The sequence below is a fragment of the Rattus norvegicus genome, chromosome 7 (genome assembly GCF_021556685.1).
Source record: "Rattus norvegicus strain SHRSP/BbbUtx chromosome 7, alternate assembly SHRSP_T2T, whole genome shotgun sequence".
NCBI classification, from domain to species: domain Eukaryota; kingdom Metazoa; phylum Chordata; class Mammalia; order Rodentia; family Muridae; genus Rattus; species Rattus norvegicus.
Window position 1 is genome coordinate 30,719,757 of NC_141540.1, and position 19,230 is coordinate 30,738,986.

The 19,230-nt window shown below is 44.1% G+C and overlaps 1 protein-coding gene across 6 annotated transcripts in view; it reads left to right on the forward strand.

Moving 5' to 3' along the window:
* The window catches only part of Glt8d2 (glycosyltransferase 8 domain containing 2), a 51,372-nt gene that overhangs the window by 10,483 nt on the left and 21,659 nt on the right, over nucleotides 1-19,230 (forward strand). For all 6 annotated transcript variants that reach the window (XR_015624319.1, NM_001432437.1, NM_001432438.1 and 3 more), the window contains 2 exon segments: nucleotides 7,714-7,757; nucleotides 18,240-18,332. Coding sequence is in view for 5 of the 6 variants with exons in the window: in NM_001432437.1 (NP_001419366.1) it covers nucleotides 7,739-7,757; nucleotides 18,240-18,332 (112 nt within the window). In the remaining variant the exon portion in view is untranslated.

The following is a 19,230-nucleotide window of genomic DNA, read 5'->3' on the forward strand; positions in this document are numbered from 1 at the left end:
TCTCCAGGAACTCTGGACTCAGTTCCTCCTGAGGTACCTACCACATGGCTTCCTTCACCAAAGGAGAGGAGGAACCATGTGGCCTGAGGCCATTCTGAGATGACATTTCCCCAAAACGTTAAATAAATTGGCATTACTTAGAGTTGTAAATGGATTTAAAAAAAAAAAAAAAAGACCTGAAACCTATCTCAGAAAACCCTAGTAATGTGCTGTTTCAGTAGGGGAGGAGGAGGGAGGGCCATCCAGGTGTTGCTGAGCTCCCGTGTGTGCATGAGAGGCCAGGGAAATGAAAGGGATAAGGTGGTTGGATATAGTAAATTAAAGACTTGCCTCAAATCTCTGGGGATGAGAGTTGCCTGGATCACTGCCAACCAGTTCTCCCGGCATTTTAGTTCAGAAACCCTGGCGTACATCACACCTCCTCCCCCTGTCGCTCTCCCACCTGCTCCCTCCCTCTCCCCTCCCTCCCCTTCTCCCCCTCCTCCTTCCTCACCGAGATGCCTCTGCCGGAGTCTCAGCGACCGGTTTCTGAAGCTCATTATTTGTCTTATTTGTCGTCTGCAGCCTCTGGTCAAATGTCAAGATCAGAAGTTCTTCTCGAGGAGTGTACATTAGATAGTGTTAAGGCCTAGGCAACCATTACCTGTCTAGTCTACCATCCTGTGTTGTTCCTGAGGTAACTTCCTCGTATCCTGTTACTGCTGTAACTAGGATGTTCTGTGCTTTGGTGCTCTCAGGAAGCAATCACAATAGAAGTCACTAGAACTGCTTAGTATAGTTACCCACAATGAGCTTGGACTTGAACCAACCACCCAGCAACACTTCCTGCACCTGTGTACGAGCTTTCGTGGCTTTTGCTTTTATGAGCTGCCCCTGAGAGGACCCCAATATAAGAGAGACACCTGCACCTATATAAGAAGCTATTGGAAATAAGACTTCCATTTTGAAAAGGTGCTGAATAAAGTTTAAGCCAAGACCTCCCTGGGAATTGTGGTCACTGACATCCTGGTTGACACGTCCAGACATGAATGTTAGCAAAGCAAGTCCCCTGCCACCCCAACCAATGAGAGCAGGATAAGTGTACAAAAAAAGACATTTCTTAGGAAATTTAGAGATCCCCTTATCCCTAAATAGTGATTGGTGGAATAACTTGTCACAGCTGTTTGTGGGTCTCAGGCTTAAAAGCCCTATAGGATCTAAATTCAGAGTCTCAGTTCAGGTCCTGAGTCTAGAGTATCACTTTGGGGTGGGCTTTGAGGTTCCAAAATCCCACACCAAGTTGGGTGTCTCTGCCTCCTGTCTGTGGGTCAGGACATAAACCTAGAAGTTACATCTCCAACCTTGTCTGCCTGCAGGCTGCCATGATTCCCGCCGATGATAATGGACTCACCCTCTGAAACTGTAAGCCAGCCCCCAATTAGATGCTCTCTTTTATAAGAGTTTCCTTGGTCACGGTGTTTCATCAACACAATAGTAAGGCTAACTAAGCTATTCTCAAATTCAATGTGCAAAAAAAGGCTTGCAAGAATACTGTGAAGTGATGGCACTTGAATTAGGGGACACGCTTAACTGAAACCTTTTCACGGTGATTCAGCCCTTTCTTGTCCTCCTGACCTTGGTACATCTGAGGACATTTCAAGGTGATTATGGGAGGGTCTGTGTGTGTGTGGTAGGTGTGCCCAGGTCGCACCAGGAAGCCTAAAGATGATATTGGGTATCTCGTTCTATCACTGCCAATGCTATTCCTTTGAGGTAAGGTCTCCCATTGAACGAAGAGCTACATTGGCTAGCCAGCCAGCCCTGGAGACCCTCCATGCATGCCGACACTGTAGGAGATACTGGTGCACGTGCATCACACCCAGCTGTTCATGTGATTCTTGGGGTTTGAACAGCAAGCACTCTTACCTGCCCAGCCATCTCCCCAGCCCCATTATTGGAACTTTATTTGATGATACATGTTACTTTTTAGCCAATCACAGCAGTCTGGATCTGTGGCCATTACGCAAAGTGTAGAAGAATCCCAAAGCTTTGTGGACTCTCTTGTTTTCCAGGAGGAGACATTTCGTTCTTGAAAAACATTAAATTAAAAATTCAACTCCGGGCTGGAGAGATGGCTCAGTGGTTAAGAGTACTGGCTGAGGGGCTGGGGATTTAGCTCAGTGGTAGAGCGCTTACCTAGGAAGCGCAAGGCCCTGGGTTCGGTCCCCAGCTCCGAAAAAAAAGAACCAAAAAAAAAAAAAAAAAAAAAGAGTACTGGCTGCTCTTCCAGAGGTCCTGAGTTCAATTCCCAGCAACCACATGGTGGCTCACAACCATCTGTAAAGAGTTCCGATGTCCTCTTCTAGTGTATCTGAAGACAGCTACAGTGTACTTATATATAATAAATGAATAAATTAAAAAAAATTCAACTCCATAGGAAAATTTTTTTTATTTTTTTATTTTCTCTTCCTTTCCCTTTCTTTTTTCTTTCTTTCTTTCTTTCTTTCTTTCTTTCTTTCTTTCTTTCTTTCTTTCCTTCCTTCCTTCCTCCCTTCCTTCCTTCCTTCCTTTCTTCTTCTTTTCTTTTTTTCCTAGACAGGGTTTCTCTGCATATAGCCTAGACAGTCCTGGAACTCGCTCTGAAGACCAGGCTGGCTTCAGAATTCGGAGATCCACCTGTGTCTGCCTCCCAAGCGCTGAGATTAAAGGTGTACATCACCGTTGCTCGGTGGAAAAGCAGACTTTTTAACAAACCAACTCTCCATGTGATTAAGACAAAACAAACAAACAAAAAAAAACATACAAACAAAAACCCAGAATTTAACTTATAGGTCATGCTACTTTTTCAAATGAACTTAAAATATAAATGTTAAATTGTAGAATTTTCAGAGAAATCATAAAGAGGAACTCACCTTGACTTTGGGTTAGGCCAGTCTTAGATATAACATTTATAATTCATAAAGAAAAAAGGAGGGTTTGAGAGATGGCTCAGTGGTTAAGAGCACCCGACTGCTCTTCCAGAGGTCCTGAGTTCAATTCCCAGCAACTACATGGTGGCTCACAACCATCTGTAAAGAGATCTGATGCCCTCTTCTGGTGTGTCTGAAGACAGCTACAGTGTACTCATATATAATAAATAAATAAATCTTTAGAAAAAAGGAGGCCCAGGATGCCCACCCGGCATGAGCAGTGGGCCGGAAAAACCACCACATACATGGGCTGACCAACTTGGCTGCCATCCCGGCCCAGATCCGGTGATTCCAGTCGTCCACCCCATCTACAAGCGCTGGAGCAGGTGGAGGAGCGGCTGCCGCAGAACAAATCCAGGGAGAAGCCAGCAACATCGAGGGTGAAAGCCTGAAGCATGGCTGTGATTGAAGCTGGCACCTACAGCCGCAGAGCAGCTCCTAGGCGTCTGAGAGACCGGTGGAGACTAGAGGTGGGTGGGAGGGATAAGGCAGTGGTCGAGGAAACTGCAAAGCCTGCAGTGTCTCCCAAAAAACTAGAGAAGGGCAGGTCCGCGGGAAGATGCTTTTAAAAAGTGAACTCAGGAAATTAGAAGGAAAGGTGGCAGAACAGGGCGGCAGGAGGAAGTCAGAAACGGAGAAACTACAAAGACCTGCTCCTTGCTGTAGCCAGGAACTGGACAGGGGTCTGTGATCCATGCTGCTGCTGGCTCTGAAGGGCAAAGAGGCTTCCTTTGCAGAAGGATGATTGCAGACTCACAGCTGAGGAGAGACATAGAAAGCTTCTGTGACAAGCTCTCCTCCCACACCCCTTCACCACCCAATGAAGAAAGAGCCTAGACAGGGGGCCATTGAAGAGAACTCTTAAACATTGTAACAGGGAAGCCGAAGAGCAGCGCTCCACAGTTGGTAGCTTCCAGTGGGGGTGGGGTGGGCGGAGGAATCAGTTTACTTTAAGAGGCTGGCCACTGGGAGTTTGACCATGCAATACAAATTGGACTTGATGTTTTTCTTTCTTCTTTTGTTTTGGGGTCGACCATAAGAGTCGGGGGTGAACCTGGGAGGACTGGGAAGTGAATGAGATTGGGGTGCCTTATGTGAAATTTCCAAAATACTCAATTAAAACGTTAAGCTAAAAATAAAAGTAACGAGTTGGGGCCTGATTGCAAATTGCCTGGGGATGGGTGAAGATGTAGCTCAGCGTGTACAGTGCCTGTCTAGTGTTCCAGGGGTCCCAGGTTCTATCTCTAGCACCAAATAAAACCAGGCACGATAAAGCATGTCTGCAATCCTAGCTAGCACTCAGGAGTCGGAGGTGAGAAGAGCAGAGTTCAAGGCTAGCCTGGGCTATATGACCATGTCTTCAGAAAAAAAAAATCAGGCTGGATGTGGTGGTACCCATGTGTAATGTCGGTATTCTGGAGGCTAACACACAAAGACTGGAAGTTGGGGGCCAGCCTTGGCTACATAGCAAGACACTGAATAGCAAAACTCAGCCAGAGTATGCAAAAAAAGCTACATAGTGTAGAAACAATATTTACAAATCACATATGCAACAGAGGACTTGTCTCCAGAATATATAAGTGACTTTGAAAACTCAAAAAAACAAGGCAGTCATCTTTCAAAAATAGTGAGCAGATTGAAACAGAAGCTTCCGTATCTGAATGTGGCAAAAATAAACTAGAAGACGCTCAGTGTCGATGGTCACGGGGAAATTCCAGAGAAAGCCACAGTGCGCTGCATGTATTAGACGGTTGAAGTGATAGCTGTAATAACAGGCACTGAGAAGACCACAGCAACTCTTACCAGCGGCAGTGCAAAACAGAAGTGTCCCCACTACAAGAGACGCATTGGTGGTTGTGGGGAAAATCTGTTAGTTAAGGTCAAAGTCTCCTACTGACCTCGTGAACTTAATGGAGGATTCCCTTCACTGACAGGGCTTCCTCTTCTCGGACCTTGTCCTGGGAGTTCGCAAGCCCACACAGGTCGTCTTGCTTAGATTATAGGTTCAACTTCCTTCCTTTGGGTCAGAACCTCTTCAGCTAGCACTGAGATTCCTGAAGTGCTCCCCAATGCTAATGATGTATTCTGGTACCCTAAACCTTCTCCCTATGACCTTTGCCTATCCTGGATGTTTCTACACCCCATCCCCCAAACCATATGAGCCTTGGATTACCCCAAGCAAAGCTGATCTGCCTCCCTGTCTGCTGCTGTTCGCACGGTGTCTTCACTGTACGTACTCACTGGGCTTCCAAACCCCTTGTCTGTCGTCTCTGCTCCCTTTGCCCCCGATGACAGGTGGTTTCCTAGAAAGCTAGGCATGTAGCAACCACATGATTCAGCCATGACACTTGTGCGTGTTTACCTTCACACTCCCACAAAAACCTGTGCCCGAGTGTTTACACAAGCACTATTCACAACCATAGAACACTGGAAACAGCACTAAGTCCTTCAATAAACAAGACAGTGTTTTCTTCCGGGGATCTCTGGACAACTGAAAGAGGGTCGCTTCCCACCGCTGCATGCTTGCACTATCTGTGAGACTGAAGGAAAAGCAACAAACTTGAAAGAGTGTTGGCCCATTGGGGGTGACCTTGCGTTTCCACTGGCTTCCCATCTCTTTTCTTGGGAGTGTTTATATTTTCATTTAGCGTGCGTGTGCGTGAGTGTATGCATGTGTGTATGAGTGTACGTGCGTGCATGTATGTGTATGTGTGTGTATGCATGCGTGTATGTGTGTAAGTGCGTGAGTGTGTGCAGGTGCGTGCACCCATATGTAGAGGTCAGAGGAGGACTTCAGGTGGCTTCCATCACTCTGCCTCACTGCCTTGAGACAGGGTCCCTCAGTGAGTCACAAGCCTGGCGTTCCAAGTAGACTGGCTAGCCAGTGAGCTCCACCTGTCTCTGCCTCCCAACAAGAGGATTTCAGACGAGTAGCCAGATATGTCGTTGGTACTGAGAATGTGAACTCAGACCCTCACGCATGCGCAGCAAGCGCTCACAGACCTATCTCCCCAGCACCCTGGGGAATCCGCCAGACGGCTGTTTGGAGACTTTAATGTGGTCAAAAGTGATGGACGTGGTTGGACGCCAGCGCCAGCGGATCTGTCCTCTTCCTCACTCACCAACCCCTCCAATCCCTTCCCCCTTAGTCCTCGGTGGTGTGCACACTGACCTTGCCGTTCCCAGAACACGCGGAGTTCTTTCTGGCCACAGACCCTTTAAACTTTTGGTTCCCTCCGCCTGGCGTGCCCCTTCCACGTGCTCTTGTTTTGACTCCTGCCCGTGCCTTTTCCTCAGGGCGGCCTCTCCAGAGCCTCCTTCCTGTTGCAATCCCCACTCCTGCTAATCTTCATCCTGGCACCTCTGCCCTCCGTTCTTAGTCAGCCCTTACTCCAATCGCTTTAACGCCAATGTTTTAACATCCGATTTCATCACTGGTGTGAAGGCTCCGTGAGTACGGAGACCAGGACCATCTTATCCGACAGTGTATCCCCAGCACGTCTCATGCTGGGCTTTTAGTGATGAACGAATGATTAGATTGGGTGTAAAATTTGCACACTCAAGGCTGGTCTGTTTCCACCGGGAAAGCCAGACAATGGACACACTTCTTTTTTATTTATTTATTTATTTTTCGTTCTTTTTTTCGGAGCTGGGGACCGAACCCAGGGCCTTGCGCTTCCTAGGTAAGCGCTCTACCACTGAGCTAAATCCCCAGCCCCTTCTTTTTTATTTTTTAAAGATTTATTTATTTATTATATATAAGTGCACTGTAGCTGTCTTCAGACACACCGGGAGAAGGCATCAGATCTCATTACAGGTGGTTGTGAGCCACCATGTGGTTGCTGGGATTTGAACTCAGGACCTCTGGAAAAGCAGTCAGTGCTCTTAACCACTGAGCCATCTCTCCAGCCCAACACACTTCTTTATTAAAGGAGACAAGCACAGGGTATGTATTATAGATCAAAGAAGCTTCCTGAAATGACATTTTTATATAGCCCCATTATCTCTACTAGCCAAGAAAGATAATGGTCTCCTTTTGGAAAGGGATTGAAACAAACAAATAAACAAGCAAACAAACAACTGAAGTGCAATGATCATCTATGTGGACTCATTTGTTCAGCCAGAATAATCGCTCTTAAAGTAGGCTGTACATGTGTGATGTTATCTCAATTGTAAACTGAATGCAATACAGAATCGCGTGGGAAATGGGCCAATGGGTATCTGGATTACATCAACAGTGGTGGACAGACCTGCTCTCCCGGGGTGGTCCCATTTCCTAGGCTAGGATCTTGGGCTGTACGGAGAAGGCAAGCTACATAAGAATTCCTCACTCTCTGCTTCCCGATTGTGGATGCGATGTGACATCTGCTTCAAGCTCTGGCTACCTTGACTTCCTTGCCGTGATGGACTAGAACCTTGAACTGTGAGCCAAAGGAAATCCTTTCTCTCTTAAGTTGCTTTTGTTGGGGTATCCTTCTGTAGCAAGAAGACAACCTTTAAGAAATATTTATTTTCGGGGGTTGGGGTTTAGCTCAGTGGTAGAGCGCTTGCCTAGGAAGCGCAAGGCCCTGGGTTCGGTCCCCAGCTCCGAAAAAAAAGAACAAAAAAAAAAAAAAGAAATATTTATTTTCTTACCGAAATTCAAGATCCAGAACAGTAATGGATGATACACACTTTACAATGTATCAGAATATATCAGAGGAGATGCAGTTCTTCATGCTTGGTGTCTGATTTTTTTAATGATATTTTACTCTTCAATCCATAGGTCCCCGTTATCCAGGTGGATACACATGGCTCTTCTACGCAAAAGTAAGCATTGAACTTCAGAATAACTGTGAAGAAAGATGTTTTTTTTAAACATTTTTTATTTATTTATTATATATTATGATTACACTGTCGCTATCTTCAGACACACAAGAAGAGGGCATCAGACTCATTTCAGATGGTTGTGAGCCACCATGTGGTTGCTGGGATTTGAACTCAGGACCTTGGGAAGAGCAGTCGGTGCTCTTAACCACTGAGCCATCTCTCCAGCCCCAAGAAAGATGTTTTTTTTTTTTTTTTTTTTTGGTTCTTTTTTTCGGAGCTGGGGACCGAACCCAGGGCCTTGCGCTTCCTAGGTAAGCGCTCTACCACTGAGCTAAATCCCCAGCCCCCAAGAAAGATGTTTTGATGATGCACGCCGTGTGTGTGTGTGTGTGTGTGTGTGTGTGTATGTGTGTGTGTGTGTGTATGAGTGTGTATGTGAGCATGTAGGTATGTGTATGTGTGTGTGAGTGTGTATGTGTGTATGTGTGTGTGATGGTTTGTATATGCTTGGCTCACGGTGTGACCCTGTTGGAGTAGGTGTGTCACTGTGGGTGTGGGCTATAAGACCCTTATCCTAGCTGCCTGGAAGTGAGTCTTCACTAGCAGCCTTCAGATGAAGATGTAGAACTCTCAGCTCCTCCTGCACCAGGCCTGCCTGGATGCTGCCATATCCCTGCCTTGATGGTAATGGACTGAACCTCTGAACCTGGAAGCCAGCCCCTAACTGTAAATGTTGTCTATATAAGAGTTGCCTTGGTCATGGTGTCTGTTCACAGCAGTAAAACCCTAACTAAGACAGTGTGTGAGTGTGTATGTGTGTGTATGAATGTATGTATGTATGTATGTATGTGTGAATGTGTGTGTGAGAGTGTGTATGTATGTGTGTGAGAGTAAGTATGTGAGTGAGTATGTATGTGTATGCATGTGTGTAAGTGTGTATGTATGTATGTGTGAATGTTTATGTATGTGTATAGGTATGTGTGAGTGTATATGTATATGAGTATGTATATGTGTGTCTGTGTGTGAGTATGTGTATGTGTGAATATTTATGTATGTGTGTAGGTGTATATATGTGTATGCATGTGTATGCGTGTGTATATATGTGAGTGTGTGTGTGTGTGTGTGTGTGTGTGTGTGCTTTTCGTAGATCATTTTCCAAGTGATCATTCATCACTTAAGGATGATTCCTGTGGGATTTTGCTGAGGTTTTCTTTAGAAATGGACTTAACATTTTGGTGGTAAATTCATTTCATATATTTTCATGGATCATATTTTTTATAAAGCCTGTGATTACCATAATTTTCTCACTCTAAATAAGTATTTGCATTCACGCCTAAGCGTTTGTAAAGGTCTATTTTTATTATTTATTTGTTGGTTGGTTGGTTGGTTGGTTGGTTTTGGTTGTTTGAGCCAAGGTTTCTCTGTGTAGCTCTGGCTGTCCTGGAACTTGCTCTGTAGACCAGGCTAGGCTGGCCTTGAATTCAGATCTGCCTTCCTCTGCCTCCTGAGTGCTGGGATTAAAGGTGTGCACCACACTGCCTGGCCTTCGAGTGTCCATTCTTGCTCTTAAAGGGTCAGGTCGAGGGTTGGGGATTTAGCTCAGTGGTAGAGCGCTTGCCTAGCAAGTGCAAGGCCCTGGGTTCGGTCCCCAGCTCTGAAAAAAAGAAGAAAAAAAGGGGGTCAGGTCGAATCTTCATGCCTTTTAAACACCTATATTCTCCCCTGACTTTAGACAAGGACATTAGTAATTTAAAGAAAACCACAGTTACCCGAACTGTTATGACCACTCTTAGATTGCCTGATGGATTTCAATGAAAATGAGAGACAACCAATTAAATTGGAATTTCATATAAATGAGGAATTTTTTTTCTTTTTTTCTTTTTTCTTTTTTCTTTTTTCTTTTTTTTTTTTTTTTTTTTTTTGGAGCTGGGGACCGAACCCAGGGCCTTGCGCTTGTTAGGCAAGCGCTCTACCACTGAGCCAAATCCCCAACCCCGAGGAATTATTTTTATTGTACGTTGCAAATATTGCAGGGAACATACTTAACCTAAGAATTCTTTTATTCCTGGCAGCTTTTTGTCAGTGGTAACAGCTACAATTGGAAGGGTCAGGCATCGGGCCATCTCTCTCAACATGGTGGCAGGTGAATAGTTAACAGGTCTCCTGAGGCCTATGGAACCTTTTACTTCTTCCTGGTCTGTAGCCGCTCTCTATGCCTGAATCTTCCCAAAAGGGGCGGGAAGGAGAGCTGGAAACCGCACCTCATCGAGACCGAACCTCGGAGGTTCAGAACCTAAGACTCTCTAGGTCAATTTTTTTTTAAATAAATATGAACTCAAAAGCCCGAGAGTCGAAAAATAAACTACCGCAAAGCCAATAATTATCTTTAGAGAAATAGTTTAAATTTTTATTATTTTTATTTGTATCAGAGAAGACCACAGAGGCTTCGGGAAGTTAGGTAACCAGTCTAAGTTTGCAGAGCTGGGAACTGGTGAGAATGAGGTTTGAACGTGACCTCATATCCCGTCTCCTTCCCTTCCCCACGAGACTTACAATGTAGCTCAGGCTGGCTTGAACCACACTTCACACTCATGCTTACCCTATGGCAAAGTCACATCTCCCCAGTTTCCCCCCATTTGTGTGCTTTCTGTGTTACATATTACCGCAAAGGTCTTCTTTCCCGTGTGCTTAATGTTCGAAAGCATGTTTCATAACAGGAAGTTTCTATGCTTTCTGTAAATGGAAACATATCTACCCCCTGCCACGGAAAGAAGATGGTGTGTAAAATACATTCCGTGAGGAGAACGTTGAGTTTTGAGCAGCTTGTGTTGCGTGCCTGCAAGGCTGAGATCAGAGACAGGCTTTTTCACACTTCATGGCTGAACTCCGTGAACACGAATGCCCCCAATCATTTTACCAACAACCAGGAATGTGTGTTCCATGCTCAAACAGTGCTACCCTGCATCATCCCAAGAGCAAGCATCATAAAAGTGTGGAACGGAGACCCCGTGGGAAAGAAACCCAACCGCCTGGTCAGGTGGGCACTCCTGAAGCTGCAGAGCGGAAGAGACCACCAACACTGCTCACCCCTGCCCACATCCCTGGCCCAAGAGGAAACTGTATAAGGCCTCTGGGCTCCCGTGGGGGAGGGCCCGGGAGCGGCAGGACCCCTGCCTGAGACACCGCCAGAACCTGAAGGAAACAGACCGGATAAACAGTTCTCTGCACCCAAATCCCGTGGGAGGGAGAGCTAAACCTTCAGAGAGGCAGACAAGCCTGGGAAACCAGAAGAGACTGCTCTCTGTACATACATCTCGGACGCCAGAGGAAAACACCAAAGGCCATCTGGAACCCTGGTGCACTGAAGCTCCCGGAAGGGGCGGCACAGGTCTTCCTGGTTGCTGCCGCCGCAGAGAGCCCGTGGGCAGCACCCCGCGAGCAAACTTGAGCCTCGGGACCACAGGTAAGACCAACTTGTATGCTGCAAGTGACCTGCCTGGTGAACTCAAGACACAGGCCCACAGGAACAGCTGAAGACCTGTAGAGAGGAAAAACTACACGCACGAAAGCAGAACACTCTGTCCCCATAACTGGCTGAAAGAAAACAGTAAAACAGGTCTACAGCACTCCTGACACACAGGCTCATAGGACAGTCTAGCCACTGTCAGAAATAGCAGAACAAAGTAACACTAGAGATAATCTGATGGCAAGAGGCAAGCGCAGGAACCCAAGCAACAGAAACCAAGACTACATGGCATCATCGGAGCCCAATTCTCCCACCAAAACAAACATGGAATATCCAAACACACCAGAAAAGCAAGATCTAGTTTCAAAATCATATTTGATCATGATGCTGGAGGACTTCAAGAAAGACGTGAAGAACTCCCTTAGAGAAACACAGGAAAACATTAATAAACAAGTAGAAGCCTACAGAGAGGAATCGCAAAAATCCCTGAAAGAATTCCAGGAAAACATAAATAAACAAGTAGAAGCCCATAGAGAGGAGTCACAAAAATCCCTGAAAGAATTCCAGGAAAACACAATCAAACAGTTGAAGGAATTAAAAATGGAAATAGAAACAATCAAGAAAGAACACATGGAAACAACCCTGGATATAGAAAACCAAAAGAAGAGACAAGGAGCTGTAGATACAAGCTTCACCAACAGAATACAAGGGATGGAAGAGAGAATCTCAGGAGCAGAAGATTCCATAGAAATCATTGACTCAACTGTCAAAGATAATGTAAAGCGGAAAAAGCTACTGGTCCAAAACATACAGGAAATCCAGGACTCAATGAGAAGATCAAACCTAAGGATAATAGGTATAGAAGAGAGTGAAGACTCCCAGCTCAAAGGACCAGTAAATATCTTCAACAAAATCATAGAAGAAAACTTCCCTAACCTAAAAAAAGAGATACCCATAGGCATACAAGAAGCCTACAGAACTCCAAATAGATTGGACCAGAAAAGAAACACCTCCCGTCACATAATTGTCAAAACACCAAATGCACAAAATAAAGAAAGAATATTAAAAGCAGTAAGGGAAAAAGGTCAAGTAACATATAAAGGCAGACCTATCAGAATCACACCAGACTTCTCGCCAGAAACTATGAAGGCCAGAAGATCCTGGACAGATGTCATACAGACCCTAAGAGAACACAAGTGCCAGCCCAGGTTACTGTATCCTGCAAAACTCTCAATTAACATAGATGGAGAAACCAAGATATTCCATGACAAAACCGAATTTACACAATATCTTTCTACAAATCCAGCACTACAAAGGATAATAAATGGTAAAGCCCAACATAAGGAGGCAAGCTATACCCTAGAAGAAGCAAGAAACTAATCGTCTTGGCAACAAAACAAAGAGAATGAAAGCACACAAAAATAACCTCACATCCAAATATGAATATAACGGGAAGCAATAATCACTATTCCTTAATATCTCTCAACATCAATGGCCTCAACTCCCCAATAAAAAGACATAGATTAACAAACTGGATACGCAACGAGGACCCTGCATTCTGCTGCCTACAGGAAACACACCTCAGAGACAAAGACAGACATTACCTCAGAGTGAAAGGCTGGAAAACAATTTTCCAAGCAAATGGTCAGAAGAAGCAAGCTGGAGTAGCCATTCTAATATCAAATTAAATCAATTTTCAACTAAAAGTCATCAAAAAAGATAAGGAAGGACACTTCATATTCATCAAAGGAAAAATCCACCAGGATGAACTCTCAATCCTAAATATCTATGCCCCAAATACAAGGGCACCTACATATGTAAAAGAAACCTTACTAAAGCTCAAAACACACATTGCACCTCACACAATAATAGTAGGAGATTTCAACACCCCACTCTCATCAATGGACAGATCATGGAAACAGAAATTAAACAGAGATGTAGACAGACTAAGAGAAGTCATGAGCCAAATGGACTTAACGGATATTTATAGAACATTCTATCCTAAAGCAAAAGGATATACCTTCTTCTCAGCGCCTCATGGTACTTTCTCCAAAATTGACCATATAATTGGTCAAAAAACAGGCCTCAACAGGTACAGAAAGATAGAAATAATCCCATGCGTGCTATCGGACCACCACGGCCTAAAACTGGTCTTCAATAACAATGAGGGAAGAATGCCCACATATACGTGGAAATTGAACAATGCTCTACTCAATGATAACCTGGTCAAGGAAGAAATAAAGAAAGAAATTAAAAACTTTTTAGAATTTAATGAAAATGAAGGTACAACATACCCAAACTTATGGGACACAATGAAAGCTGTGCTAAGAGGAAAACTCACAGCGCTGAGTGCCTGCAGAAAGAAACAGGAAAGAGCATATGTCAGCAGCTTGACAGCACACCTAAAAGCTCTAGAACAAAAAGAAGCAAATACACCCAGGAGGAGTAGAAGGCAGGAAATAATCAAACTCAGAGCTGAAATCAACCAAGTAGAAACAAAAAGGACCATAGAAAGAATCAACAGAACCAAAAGTTGGTTCTTTGAGAAAATCAACAAGATAGATAAACCCTTAGCCAGACTAACGAGAGGACACAGAGAGTGCGTCCAAATTAACAAAATCAGAAATGAAAAGGGAGACATAACTACAGATTCAGAGGAAATTCAAAAAATCATCAGATCTTACTATAAAAGCCTATATTCAACAAAACTTGAAAATCTTCAGGAAATGGACAATTTCCTAGACAGATACCAGGTACCGAAGTTAAATCAGGAACAGATAAACCAGTTAAACAACCCCATAACTCCTAAGGAAATAGAAGCAGTCATTAAAGGTCTCCCAACCAAAAAGAGCCCAGGTCCAGACTGGTTTAGTGCAGAATTCTATCAAACCTTCATAGAAGACCTCATACCAATATTATCCAAACTATTCCACAAAATTGAAACAGATGGATCACTACCGAATTCCTTCTATGAAGCCACAATTACTCTTATACCTAAACCACACAAAGACCCAACAAAGTAAGAGAACTTCAGACCAATTTCCCTTATGAATATCGACGCAAAAATACTCAACAAAATTCTGGCAAACCGAATCCAAGAGCACATCAAAACAATCATCCACCATGACCAAGTAGGCTTCATCCCAGGCATGCAGGGATGGTTTAATATACGGAAAACCATCAACGTGATCCATTATATAAACAAACTGAAAGAACAAAACCACATGATCATTTCATTAGATGCTGAGAAAGCATTTGACAAAATTCAACACCCCTTCATGATAAAAGTCCTGGAAAGAATAGGAATTCAAGGCCCATACCTGAACATAGTAAAAGCCATATACAGCAAACCAGTTGCTAACATTAAACTAAATGGAGAGAAACTTGAAGCAATCCCACTAAAATCAGGGACTAGACAAGGCTGCCCACTCTCTCCCTACTTATTCAATATAGTTCTTGAAGTTCTAGCCAGAGCAATCAGACAACAAAAGGAGGTCAAGGGGATACAGATCGGAAAAGAAGAAGTCAAAATATCACTATTTGCAGATGATATGATAGTATATTTAAGTGATCCCAAAAGTTCCACCAGAGAACTACTAAAGCTGATAAACAACTTCAGCAAAGTGGCTGGGTATAAAATTAACTCAAATAAATCAGTTGCCTTCCTCTATACAAAAGAGAAACAAGCCGAGAAAGAAATTAGGGAAACGACACCCTTCATAATAGACCCAAATAATATAAAGTACCTCGGTGTGACTTTAACAAAGCAAGTAAAAGATCTGTACAATAAGAACTTCAAGACACTGAAGAAAGAAATTGAAGAAGACCTCAGAAGATGGAAAGATCTCCCATGCTCATGGATTGGCAGGATTAATATAGTAAAAATGGCCATTTTACCAAAAGCAATCTACAGATTCAATGCAATCCCCATCAAAATACCAATCCAATTCTTCAAAGAGTTAGACAGAACAATTTGCAAATTCATCTGGAATAACAAAAAAACCCAGGATAGCTAAAGCTATCCTCAACAATAAAAGGACTTCAGGGGGAATCACTATCCCTGAACTCAAGCAGTATTACAGAGCAATAGTGATAAAAACTGCATGGTATTGGTACAGAGACAGACAGATAGACCAATGGAATAGAATTGAAGACCCAGAAATGAATCCACACACCTATGGTCACTTGATTTTTGACAAAGGAGCCAAAACCATCAAATGGAAAAAAGATAGCATTTTCAGCAAATGGTGCTGGTTCAACTGGAGGTCAACATGTAGAAGAATGCAGATCGATCCATACTTATCACCCTGTACAAAGCTTAAGTCCAAGTGGATCAAGGACCTCCACATCAAACCAGACACACTCAAACTAATAGAAGAAAAACTAGGGAAGCATCTGGAACACATGGGCACTGGAAAAAATTTCCTAAACAAAACACCAATGGCTTACGCTCTAAGATCAAGAATCGACAAATGGGATCTCATAAAACTGCAAAGCTTCTGTAAGGCAAAGGACACTGTGGTTAGGACAAAACGGCAACCAACAGATTGGGAAAAGATCTTTACCAATCCTACAACAGATAGAGGCCTTATATCCAAAATATACAAAAAACTCAAGAAGTTAGACCGCAGGGAAACAAATAACCCTATTAAAAAATGGGGTTCAGAGCTAAACAAAGAATTCACAGCTGAGGAATGCCGAATGGCTGAGAAACACCTAAAGAAATGTTCAACATCTTTAGTCATAAGGGAAATGCAAATCAAAACAACCCTGAGATTTCACCTCACACCAGTGAGAATGGCTAAGATCAAAAACTCAGGGGACAACAGATGCTGGCGAGGATGTGGAGAAAGAGGAACACTCCTCCATTGTTGGTGGGATTGCATACTGGTACAACCATTCTGGAAATCAGTCTGGAGGATCCTCAGAAAATTGGACATTGAACTGCCTGAGGATCCAGCTATACCTCTCTTGGGCATATACCCAAAAGATGCCCTAACATATAAAAAAGACACGTGCTCCACTATGTTCATTGCAGCCTTATTTATAATAGCCAGAAGCTGGAAAGAACCCAGATGCCCTTCAACAGAGGAATGGATACAGAAAATGTGGTACATCTACACAATGGAATATTACTCAGCTATCAAAAACAACGACTTTATGAAATTCGTAGGCAAATGGTTGGAACTGGAAAATATCATCCTGAGTGAGCTAACCCAATCACAGAAAGACATACATGGTATGCACTCATTGATAAGTGGCTATTAGCCCAAATGCTTGAATTACCCTAGATGCCTAGGACAAATGAAACTCAAGACGGATGATCAAAATGTGAATGCTTCACTCCTTCTTTAAAAGGGGAACAAGAATACCCTTGGCAGGGAAGAGAGAGGCAAAGATTAAAACAGAGACTGAAGGAACACCCATTCAGAGCCTGCCCCACATGTGGCCCATTCATATACAGCCACCCAATTAGACAAGATGGATGAAGCAAAGAAGTGCAGACCGACAGGAGCCGGATGTAGATCGCTCCTGAGAGACACAGCCAGAATACAGCAAATACAGAGGTGAATGCCAGCAGCAAACCACTGAACTGAGAATAGGACCCCCGTTGAAGGAATCAGAGAAAGAACTGGAAGAGCTTGAAGGGGCTCGAGACCCCATATGTACAACAATGCCAAGCAACCAGAGCTTCCAGGGACTAAGCCACTACCTAAAGACTATACATGGACTGACCCTGGACTCTGACCCCATAGGTAGCAATGAATATCCTAGTAAGAGCACCAGTGGAAGGGGAAGCCCTGGGTCCTGCTAAGACTGAACCTCCAGTGAACTAGATTGTTGGGGGGAGGGCAACAAGGGGGGGATGGGGAGGGGACCACCCATAAAAAAGGGAGGGGGGAGGGGAATGATTGCCCGGAAACCGGGAAAGGGAATAACACTCGAAATGTATATAAGAAATACTCAAGTTAATAATAATTTAAAAAAAGAAATGATAATAAAAAAAAGTGTGGAACGGAGGGAGGCCGAGAACTGGAAGCATTATGACCCTTACCTGGACCCAGGATTCTGGGCACATCCTCCTGGCATTTGAATTAACTGAGACCCAGCTGTGTCTACAGTAGCTCACAGAGGGTATTCTAGAAATGATGCTGTTTAAAAGATAGATTCAGTCCTTCTTAAAAGGGGGAACAAAAATATCCATAGGAGGGCAAAGGGAGGCAAAGTTTAGAGCAGAGACTGAAGGAACGGCCATTCAGAGCCTGCCCCACATGTGGCCCAAATATATACAGCCACCAAGACTAGATAAGATTGATAAAGCTAAGAAGTGCAGGTTGACAGGAACCAGATATAGATCTCTCCTGAGAGACACAGCCAGAGCATGTCAAATACAGAGGTCAATGCCAGCAGAAAAACATTGAGCTGAGAATGGGATTCCCTTTGGAGGAATTAGAGAAAGGGTTGAACGAGCTGAAGGAGCTTGAGCTCCCAGGGACTAAACCACTACCCAAAGAGTATACATGGACAGACCCATGGCTCCAACTGCATAGATAGCAGAGGATGGCCTTGTTGGACACCAATGGAAAGAGAAGCCCTTGGTCCTGCCAAGGTTGGACCCCCAGTATAGGGGAATGTCGGGGGGATAAGGGGAGGTGGATGGGAAGGGGAACACTCTTAGAGAAGGGGAGGGGGAGGGGTTAGGGGGCTTATGGACAGGAAACTAGGAAAGAGAATAACATTTGATATGTAAATAAGAAATACCCAATTTAGAAAAAAAATAGATGAACTCTTCATGCCAGTCAGCCCCCCAGGGAGACTGAGTTTGAGGCCTCTGCCATCAGACTGCCTTAGGTTTAGCTCTGGATCCTCCTCACGCTCTGAGGAGCCTGACCACAGTGCACCGGGTCAGTGCTTTACTACAGACTGCCCCTTGTCCTCTGTAAGGCTGCCCACGCTACCACTGGGATTTCCCCCCTGTGCTTTGGGAGTTTGACACACTTCCCTCTTCGTTTCAGTTAATCAAGTGCTGCTGTTTCTTCTGGTCCTGACGCTCTGTGGGATTCTGTACAAGAAAGTTCGTAAGGGAGCTGTACTTAAGAATGAAGCAGGTGAGCAAGCACGGAGTCTGTCAAGACAGGACCCTAAGAAGGTGGCTGAGTGGCGAATGACAGTGTGGTTAACTCCTAAGAGTCAGCATGCAGAATATCTTCCCTAAGGCTGCAGCTGGGTTATGCTACGTAATGATTGGTAATGTTCAAACCATAGCACATGTAAAAGTCACGTAGAGGGCCTGTTAGAACACACCTGGGCTAAGTGTGTTACACACACTTGTGATCCCAGCACCTGGAGGTTGAGGTAGGAAGATTGTGAGTTTGAGGTTAGCCTGGGCTACATAGTGAGTTGGAGGCCTTTTCCTTAATCTTTAAATTAAATTTAATTTTTTGGAAAGAATACATTACGTATCCCAAGCTGGCCTCAGACTTTTCTCTAAGCATGGCCTTGAACTCCTGATCCTTCTGCCTCTGTCTCCCAAGACTAGGCTTACAAGTTTGTGCACAAAAGTCTGGTTCACATTTCTGTTTTTAAAGTCAATACCAGGCTAGACGCGTGGCTCAGTGGTTAAGAGCACTAGCTACTCTTCCGAAGGACCTGGGTTCAATTCCCAGCACCCAAAAGGCAGCTCGCAACTGTCTGTAAATTCAGTTTCAGGGAATCCAACATCCTCACACAAACATACATGTGGGCAAAACACCAATGCACATAAAATAAAAACAAATCATTAAAGCCAAATATGTAGAATACTTAGAAACACTAGTGAGGCAAAACTGTCTCTGTTCCTACAAAGGCAGTATTTGTATCTAGTTATGTGTTAAATTACATGTACACCATTTAAAGTAATTGAAAATGTGTATCTTGTGATCAAGAGTGTCTGGAGGGGGCTGGAGAGATGGCTCAGTGGTTAAGAACACTGACTGCTCTTCCAGAGGTCCTGAGCGCACAACCATC